The sequence below is a fragment of the Salvia splendens genome, chromosome 15 (assembly GCF_004379255.2).
Source record: "Salvia splendens isolate huo1 chromosome 15, SspV2, whole genome shotgun sequence".
In the NCBI taxonomy this organism is placed as follows: Eukaryota; Viridiplantae; Streptophyta; class Magnoliopsida; order Lamiales; family Lamiaceae; genus Salvia; species Salvia splendens.
In genome coordinates this window covers 23623649-23634022 of record NC_056046.1, presented here as the reverse complement: position 1 = coordinate 23634022, position 10374 = coordinate 23623649, and the positions used below count along the sequence as shown (strand labels likewise).

At 50.2% G+C, this 10374-nt stretch overlaps 1 protein-coding gene across 1 annotated transcript; it reads right to left on the bottom strand.

Annotated features, from left to right (window-relative positions):
• Nucleotides 1-5409: 5409 nt before the first annotated feature.
• LOC121766893 lies at nucleotides 5410-6036 on the bottom strand. The gene has a single exon (XM_042163123.1). The coding sequence runs from the start codon at nucleotides 6034-6036 to the stop codon at nucleotides 5410-5412; it is 627 nt and encodes a 208-aa protein (XP_042019057.1).
• Between the last annotated feature and the right edge of the window lie 4338 nt (nucleotides 6037-10374).

Sequence of the window (10374 nt, the reverse complement as noted above, 5' to 3'; positions counted from 1 at the left end):
AGAGTGCGAAAATTTACCTACTATGGCGTGTCCCACATTTTCAGCGAGCTTTTCGATTTCCCTCCCCGAGAAGTAGATTGCCGGCATTCCGTTCGAGACTGTTGCGAGTCCAATTGGTTGAAGCTTGTCGGCCATGAACACTTGAGGCCCATTCGGGTCGGGGACTCCTTTAATCATATCCGCCATTGAGCTCCACGTAGTTGCATTGCCGTGGTTTGTCTCGGCCCCGACACCCGACGCGGTGCCACTCGTCCCTTCACCGGCTCTCTTCACTCCCCAAGGATGTGGGCCCTTTGGTGTTGCTGCCGGGGTTGTCTTGGAGGGGTTTGCCGTTGTCTCCGGTTGAGGAGTTGATGTCGGGTGCACCACATTTCCTCCCTCGCCAAGAATGCTAGCCGACGACATGGTGGCCTCACCTCCTCCTCCACCTTGGCTCCCTTGGGCTCTCGGGGCCACGACCGCTCCTTTTAGCTGACCCTTCTCAAATGTGTCGCGGATCTTTAAAGTCCGACCTCTCTCCAAAGGTGGGAATTCCATTTGATAGGCCTTGAAAGCGGATGAGGGTGTTGTTATAGGAGAATTCAAATCTGGAGATTGGTGGTGGTTCAGATCCGCCAAGGGTCGTCCGGCCACCGCCGCGCCGGCGGTCAAGAGTTCATTTTTGCATTTGGGGCTCTTGTCCGCAATCTCATCAAAATTCCCAAAGTCTAGCTTCTTCCAAGGTTGTTTATCTTCGGGGAGTGGAGATGGAACGAACCTCTTACGTCCGGATCCTTTGGGAGGCGGCGCCGGGGTGCTCTTCCTTGCCTTGAGCTTGTTCTTTGCAGCTTTCGTCACCGCTTTCTTGACCGGTTGCTTGCTAGTTGAGTCTTCCGGCGAAGTAAAGGTCATGAGTTGGTCCGAGAGGCCGTGCATTCCGTCGGGGGGTGGGGTGTCACTCGGCGATTCGTCCGGCATTGTTGACGGGGTGAGACTTGGCCGGCGAAACGCAGTCCGAGCGGTAATGGCGGGTTGGTGGGGTGGTACGGTATTCGAGGGTTGTGAGTGACGGTTGAGAGGGGTAGAGAGGGTTGTGGGGGCGGCGTGGAAAGAGTTGCGGCGGCTGGTCGTGGAAGTGTGGGGCGGCGGAATGAATCAAGGTGGGGGAATTGCTAGAGAGAAGGGGGAGCGTCTCTCTCTAGATGTCACTTGTTTAAGAATATGTTTTTAGTTCAGGGCGAATAACGTTGTGTGGCAGACCATTACCTTTATCCGTAACAACATGGAGAATGGAAGACTCAAGCCAAAACATTGGAGGGGAGTTGAATTCTCTTTGTAGAGTTTTTCACTTGTTTGGAACTTATCAAGATACTTTGAGCAAGTTCTTGTGGCGTTCAATCATACCGAGGTTCTTGGCTGGTCATATAGCCAACGGGTCGAGGTTTTCCAAGCTCTGGAAGTGGATCAAACCAGATTATCAATCATGGGATTCCGCTGCCAAACCTTATACGTGGGGTTCTTGGATCAATATATCCAACGGGTCCTTCGTCGTATCCCAATCCATATCAGGGGCCCAGCCACCTTGTTTTCCATTTCCTTTAGATTGGCGTGTATATTCCCAAAGACTTCTCTATTCCATTGTTTGAGAGTTCTCTTGGTGCGCGCAAGCTTTTTTTTTTTTTTTTTAATCAAACACCTTTACGGTGGAGGGTTCGTGGGTCCCTCATCCCTATATATCAAAAAGGCGCAGATTACAAAGTTGTGGCCACACCCAAAAGTGATGTGCCAACACAAAAAATAGGAGTAGTAGGCGGTCCAGCGCCTGTGCTCGGATCTCATCATACTCCCAACAGTAATCCTATCACAAGGTCTAACCAAATCAAACCTATTACCTTACAAAGCCAATCATACAAAAAAATCTCCAGAATAAATTAGTCGAGCCAATCACAAGCAAACCTCTTCTAACTTCTTTCTTCGGTTTGGGGATCCCCATCTGTTCCTGCCTATCCATTGTCGTCTTCTTCCAAGCGGATGTTCGGCATTCCAAGCCGTTCAAGGCCAACCATGGCGGTTAGTAGCCTAGGAGCGGCCTCTATATTTACCTCTTGATGATGCGGCGATTCCTTTCCCAATTTAGCTAAGTACCCGGCCACCTTGTTGCCTTCCGGATGAACATAGTTGAGTTTGAACTTGCCCTCCTTCATAATGCCTTGGATTCGTACCATTGTGTGACGACATGTTGCCGGTCCCCAATCCCTTGACTCAATAGCTGCCCTAGCTTGATGTGAACTTGACTCTACCTAGATGAATGCGCCTCGCCTCTCGGCAAATGCCATACCTCGGTGAATGATTTCGAGCTCGGCCTCTAGCTCGGAGTGTGCACCAATCGGCGTATAGAAAGCCCCCACCATATTACGGAGATGGTCTCGGATGATCCCACCTCCACTGGCTCTGTCCGTTGTCGCATCGTATCTGCCCATGACATTTAACTTGAGCCATGGAGCATCCGGGGGTTGCCATTTGATAGCCACGACCCTTCTTGTTGGTTCCTTCGGCCGAGGGGGGGAGTGTTTACCCCTCAAAACGGACATCCTAGAAGTGCTTCGCCCGTGCTCGCCCACTTTCCACCAGTTTCTGGACATATAGCCTGACTTGCCATACCACGTTATAAGCCCTGAAGCAAACCCCATTATGTCGGCTGTTGTTCCTCTCCGCCCACAAATACCAAAGGATGATGCAAGGAAGGGTCCGAGCCATGTGGTCCTTTGTGGACCGGTTGATTCTCTTAGCCCATGCTTCGAGTCTAGATGGAATGGAGTCCGATGGCCGAAGGGGTTGGCTCGCACCATCAAACCATTCATCAAAAAGCCTCCAAACCATGCTCGCCCCTTGTCCATTAATAAAAAGGTTTTGAATGGATTCCAACCCCGGCTGCCTAGGACAACATTGGCATTTAGATGCCAAGGAGATGTTCCTCCATTGTAGTTTTGCGTCAACCGGTATTCTATTCGAAATAAGTCTCCACATGAAAACCGAGATTATTGTTGAGATGCCACCGTGCCAGATGTCTCCAAGAGCCGGGATACGGGGCCGCCTAGCCCTGTTAGAATCCCATGCCGAGGACAGAGAGAAATTTTCTCCTCCAGACAAAGTCCACCTCGGGACATCGGGGCTGTCAGGGAGGATAGGGGTGCTCATGATGGCCTCAGCCACGTGAGGCGGCATACCCGTTTGGTTGCATGTGGTGCCAACCTTAGCCCCATCCCACTTTCCATTCATCCAAAACTCTGCAACCCTTGTCGTGGGATCACCCCTTGTGTCTAAGCAAAGATCTCTGATTGGCCTATCCCCGAGACAGATGTCGTCCCAAAACAGGGCTCGTCCATCACCAATGATCCAACGGATGTTTGGCTGGACCAGGGGCCAAGCGGCCGCGAGTCGTCGCCACGTCGGGCTGCTCCTACCCGAGTTCAGTCGAGCCAAATGCGATTTTGAGGCACAATATTTGCTATACATGTGTGAGGCCCATAAGGAGTTTTGCTCTCTAAAGCGCTACCACAATTTGACGTTGAAGGCCTTCAGGACATCCTCAAATTTCCTAATCCCTAGGCCTCCTTCCGTAGTGGAGAGGCAAATCTGTTCCCAAGCAATCCAGTGTGTACACGTCGTTTGCCCTCCACAGTGCCCCAGAAGAATCTTGCCAGTTATTGCTCCAAGAGCTTAAGGGCTCCTTTTGTTGGTTCGATCGCTTGGAACACATGTATTGGGATGGCCTCGAGGGTACTCTTGATCAAGGTCAACCTGCCCCCAAATGATAGGTGTCTGTGTGCCCACCCCGAAATTCTTCTTGAAATTTTCTCTCGGAGGAAGAGAAACATGTCGGTCCTTTTGACACCTTTGTAAATAGGTACGCCAAGATAGAGGAAGGGGAATGTACCTCCTAGTAAAACCACCCTCCGTTTCCACCATGCCCGCACAATCACCGTTAGTCTCGGTAATGTAAAAATTGCTCTTCGATAGATTGATCTTCTGCCCGGAGACGGCCGAATATTCGTCTAGACAAACTCTAACCCGTTGGATGGATTCCTTGGCCGCCTGCGTAAAAATAACAATATCATCAGCGTAGGCCAAATGACTAACCTCGGAGCATGCGCGTTTAGACTTGAAGGTCATTTCCATCTTCCCCAAAATAAGCTCATCCAACGCCCTTAATAGATATTCCACTGCAATAATGAATAATGAAGGTGAGATAGGATCCCCTTGCCGCAAGCCACGAGTGGATTTGAAGAAACCATCCGGTGCTCCATTGATTAACACCGAGAACCAACAATATCCAATGCATCTTCCAATGAGACTAAGAAATGTCTCCGGGAATCCCATACGGCGCATGACTTGGATCAAGAAAGGCCATTGTACCCGATCATAAGCCTTTGCCATATCAATCTTGATTGCAACGTTTGGCGCGGGCCTCCTTCTATATAACTCGTGAAACATTTCTTGGGCTAAGAGGACGTTGTCATTTAGAAGCCTCCCTTTAATAAAACCACTTTGGTTCGGGGATATTACCTTAGGGAGGATCGGGGCCAGCCTTGAGGCAAGGACTTTTGTGATGATCTTGTTTGAAACATTACAAAGACTAATTGGTCGATAGTCCGACCAAGATGCCGGGTTATCCTTCTTTGGTAATAGAACAATCATTGTCGCGGTGATGCTCCGTGGGAGAAAAGCCCCGTTAAAAAATTGTATTACCGCATCCCCCACATCCCGACCAATGATATCCCAACAACTATGATAGAAGGACGCGGTGAATCCGTCAGGGCCCGGTGTGCTATCAGCCGAAATGCTCCATACTGCCCGTTTGATCTCCTCTTCATTGGGGGAAGTAGCGAGGCTCTCCAAGTCCGAGGCCTGTGGGTGTCGCCGAATCAAGTTCAAATCTGGATCGGCCAGAGGGAGAGCCGATGGTGCAAGTAACTTGAAAGAAGTTAGACGCCGAGTCCTTGATCTCTCTCTCGTCTGTAATGGTTCGGTCTCCCACAAGTATGCCATGGATTCGAAGACGGGCTCTCTTTTGTTTGACCCAACTTTGATAGAACTTCGTATTTTTGTCCCCCTTCTTGATCCACCGTATCGCTGCCCTCTGTCTCCATAAGTCCTTCTCCATTTTTAGTAAAAGGATGTAGTCCGCAATTGCCTCATTTACTCGGCATCTATTGGTCGGGGACGCATCAGCTTTGAAGGCTTGCTGGGCCTCTACTATAGTTGCCTCGGCCTCTTTAAGGTTGGATTGGAGGTTTCCAAAAGTTGCTCTATTCCACTCTTTAAGGACTTTCTTAAGCCTTGCGAGCTTGATTTGCAAGTTAAGTAGTCCTCCGGCCTCGGTGGGTTGGCTCCAACTGGATTCCACGACTCCTCGAAACCCCTCGTGTCTCAACCACATGTTCTGGAATCGGAAGTTCCTACCTTGTCCCCTGTCACCTTTGTTTTGCATCGAACCGGGATGGGACCATGATCTGAGGTGACGCGAGGCAGGTTCGTGATTCTTGTTGCCTCGAAAACGCTCATCCACTGCTCATTTATAAAAACTCTGTCAAGCCTCTCAAATAGGTTGTTCTTTGCCCAAGTGAAAGGTGCACCGTCAAAGCCCACATCGACCAGTCTACAATCTTCGATTGCTTCCGCGAAGTCCAACATCTCCGCTTGCCTATTAGACTCGCTCCCGGACCTATCTCGTGGGTTAAGAATGTTGTTGAAGTCCCCTCCAATAATCCACGGCCGACTCTCTAAGTTGTCCGCAAGATCCCGCAATTTGTACCAAAGTGGATATCTTTCCGCGCGAGTACACTTAGCATAGATAGCCGTCGTGACCGCCACAGGTTGGCTGCATGCCTCCAAGCGAAGTATACCGTGGAGAGCTTGCTCGGAGTCATCCATAACATCAAAGTTAAATCCCTCTCTAGTAAAGATCCAAATTTTCCCCGACGTGGAAGCGCCTTTGAAGTTGAGTCCGAAAAGCTTCGAATACAACTCCGGGTTTGGCGCGGTGAAAGGTTCCATTATTGCCATGAAAGAAATATTATGAACATCAATTAGTCTTTTGATAACGTTGCGGGACGAGGTTTTCACAATTCCCCGCACGTTCCAAAACAAAAGGTTACAAGATATAATTAATTGGATGAGGACTTACCCGACCGGGATGAAGACCGCCCTGTTACATCCATCTTCCGATCATTTTTGTGCCTTGAACTCTCGCCGAGGCAAGAGGTTACATCCTCCCCCGTGTTCGGGATTGGTTGAACCACAATTTCCATTCCAATCACCTCATCTTCCTCGGGATGATCCGTTTCATAGGCTTCTTTCTCCATGATTGCATGGTATTTATTAATGCTCATGAAGTTTCCTAGGTCCCTCTCGGGTGCCATCGATCCATCCTCCTCTTGACCCCTAGCCGGGGTGCCTCGTTTGATTGGAGAGGAAGGTCCGCTTGAGGCCTTGCGTGCGGAGCGTCCACGAGGTTGCCAACTCCCGTTCCCCTTATTGCTCGATCCACCGGCCCCATTATGAGGACCTCTCTCCCCCCATTGTCTCGGCTGAAGAACATCCGGAATGCATGTGTCCGAGTAAGATGGGACCTCTTGAGCTACCGAAACCAGGGCCGTGGGAATAGGCTGTATACTTGCCTCCTCCTTTTCCGGACGATGCCATTCCGTGATTACCTTGTTTCCATTATGGTGAGGCGATTTTCCAGCCGTATTGTGATTTGTCTCTGAGTTCCTCCTCGCCATCGGGATGTTGTAGTTCCGCTTTGGAGGCTTCTCCTTCTTACCCAAGGCATAACATGTTGCGGCCGAATGGCCCACGTGCCGACACTCCGAACAAAATGCAAGTATCTTGTCCCATTTTGTGTTTTGGATGGACACCCTATCGCACATATCCAAGATAATTTCCTCCGGAACCGGTTTGGTGATGTCTATCTCCACGCAAATTCTCGCGAACGATAACCTCGACTTATTAGCTGTTGCACGATCAATTTGGATCGGGTTTCCTAGGAGTTTTCCAACCGCAAACAAGGCCGAATGGTCATAGAGATGGATATGAAGGCCAATAAGGTTACACCATATGGCTGCTATCGGTGACTCGCAATAAACGTCGAAGTCCGGAGTCCACTTAAAGACTCGCATTGGGTGTCTATCCACGTACCACACCGGAGTATCCTTCGGACCATTAACCAACCTCGCGTAGTCATTAAGATCATCTAGTTGTATTAGCACATGCTTTGCGTTAATATATTTCCAATTCCAACCTCTAACAAACTTCATATTGTCTAAGGCTTTTTGTATTTGGCTTGAAGCCGGAATGGAATGTTAAAACTTACCTACAATAGCAAATCCCAACGTGTCGGCCAATTGTTGTGTCTCACTTCCAGAAAAGTAGATCGTCCGGACGCCATTGCTCGACGAAGCGAACCCCATGTTTTTTATTTTCACCGGCTCAAATATGTGATGGCCTTTCGGGTCCGGTTGGTTGCGAAGGATATCCGCCATCGTCGGTTGTGGTTGCGGCCCTCGGTCCTTACTCGGGTTGAGATGCGAGCCTTTAACCGTCGGATGAAGCTCCCCCCGAGGTACCTTTTCCCCCAGGTTCAAGACCCCATGTTGAACCCCACCGGCCGAGCTTTGCCCGTGTTTCGGCCTTCCCTTCCATGATGACGCCTCCCCTGTTTCGAACGAGCTACATAGTTTTTTGGTTCGGCCCTTTTCGAGGGGAGGGAAGTGCTCGAGATACTCCTGGTTAGGGTCAAGGTTCCTAGCCTGCTCCGCGGTTAGTTTGGCGTTATGAGACTCGACTCCAATAACTGGTCGACGTCCAGCTCCCCGCGAATGGCTGGGTGGTTCCGGTCGTCTAGTCCGACGGGGAGACCGCCAACAAACGATGGAGCAAGCGTTCTAGAGAGAGAAGTTAGAGAGAAGGGAGAGAATTTGCTTTTCTTTAGGTCAAGCTTAATTTGGAGATTGAGCAATCCCTCGGCCTCGGTGGGTTGGGACCAGGTATTGCGCACAGGATCCAAGAAACTTTCGTGGCAGATCCACATGTTTTGGAATCTGAAAGCCTTTCCTCCTGGGTGTCGGTTGGGGCCTCTGCATCTAGCCAACACCGGGCCATGATCCGATGAGACACGTGGGAGATTAGTGACTCTCGTCGCCTCAAACACCTGTGGCCAAGCATCGTTCACCAAAATTCTATCGAGCCTCTCCAGGAGTCCATTCTTTGTCCATGTGTAGGCCGAGTCGTCGAACCCCGGGTCAAGTAATCTGCAGTCCTCAATTGTCTCGGCGAAGTCAACCATCTCGGCTTGTCGGTTGGTGTCGCTCCCGACTCTCTCAAGGGGTCCCCTCAGTGAGGGTCGAGATTTCTCTCATCTTATCCCAAAGGTGATATCTATCCGCCCGCGAACACTTAGCGTAGATAGCCGAAATGGAGATGGGATTCTCTAGGCACAGAGATAGGAGACGGCCGTGTAGCACCTGATCCGAATCATCTTCCACAATAAAGTTTGCACCCTCCTCGTCAAAAATCCAGATTTTTCCATTAGCATTTGAGCCTTTGAAAATTAACCCCAGAGCTCTAGAGAATTTCTCTGGGTTGGGGCTTGTAAGCGGCTCCATAATTGCAAGAAAGTGCACATCGTAAGACTTAATTAATCTTTTTAAAACGTTTTGGGTTGGCGCATTCGCAATACCCCTAACGTTCCAAAACATGAAGTTAATAGACATAATTAATAATGAGGTTCCGTACCCGGCGGGTGTGGAGGCCCCCCTTGGGATTCTGTCATTTGTTGGTCGTGCCATTCGTGATCCGCCTCGATCTCCAAGATTGGGTTGCTAGCGCCACCGGCATCGTCACCGAGATGCGCACCCATCTCGAAGCTTTCATTAGCATCATGATCACCATCCTCGTAATCTTCATCTTCCATGAGGGAATAATATTGATTAGTGCTTAAGAGATTCCCCATCTCATGTTTTCCACCCTTAGCCCCGGGGCCTTGGTTGCTGGGCCTTGTGGGCCGTGGGGTACCGAGGCAGACTTCCCACACCGGTCGATCGGGCCAAGGTTAGTAGCAGCCGGTGTTGCTTACTTGTTCGATCACCATCACTATTCTTTTTCTTCCCTTGGCGTTTCCATTCATTATGGTAGGCGTCGTTTCTCCCCGTGTCTTGCATGTCTTTTAAGCCATGGCCCTCCGGGTGCGGCTGTTTTGGTGGGGCTACATTGTAGTTTCTCTTGGCCGGCCGTTCCTTCTTACCCGTCACATAGCATTCCTCCCTTATATGGCCAACATGTTTACATTCTAGGCAATAAGAAGGGATCTTATCCCATCGGACTTGTTGCACCGTCTCTCGTCCACAAATGTCTAGTATGATCTCCTCGGGGGGTGACCTTGTTATGTCTATCTCAATGCAAATACGTGCAAAGGATAACCGTGACTTGTTGGCCATGGCACGGTCAATTTGGATAGGGCTACCAAGAAGTTTGCCAATGGCGAATAGTGCCGATTGGTCATAGAGATGAATTGGGAGGCCTATTAGGTTACACCAAATTGCCGCGATTGGGGACTCACAATATGCGTCGAACTCCGGGGACCATTTGAATACCCTCATCGGGTGGCGGTCAATGAACCACACGGGGGTACCCCTCGGGCCACCAAGGAGGCGGGCGTAATCCGCAATGTCCTCGCATTGTATAAGAATGTGTTTCGCATTAATATACTTCCAATTAAAGCCACGACAAAATTTAATGTTTACAAGAGCCTTTTGTATTTGGTGCCCCGTAGGGATGGAATGAGAAAACTTACCCACGATGGATGCCCGATGCTTTCGGCCAACTTTTGTGTCTCCGCCCCGGAGAAGTATATGGCCGGGATGCCGTTTGATGATGACGCAAATCCAATGTTTTGGATCTTCTCCGGCTCGAAAACTTGAGGGCCATTTGGGTCGGAAGAGCCTTTTATCATGTCGGCCAAAGTTGTCAGCTTCCCAGCAAGATCCGAATGTGATTCGTATGTCTTGGGCTGGTTAGCGTGGGTCGTGCCCGTGCTAGGCCCCTCCCCTGATCCGGTGTATTGTTGGTCCGGCCCACCCCGTGTCCGGCGGCTTGTAATTGTTACTCGGCTCCAACTCCCTTTCTTCAATTACCATCGGGATGGGCGTTTCGAAGCTCGGCTCTCCATATCCTAGGCGGAGTGATGACTTCGGTTGCGCTCCTTGGGGCAACGAGCTACCCCACTTTGGTTTCGTCGCAGCCAGCTCCCCCTTCCGAGTCGAAGCTCAAATCTTAAAGGTGTCCCAAATTTTGAGTGTTCTATCTTTCTCAAGGGGTGGAAATTCCTCAAGTGAC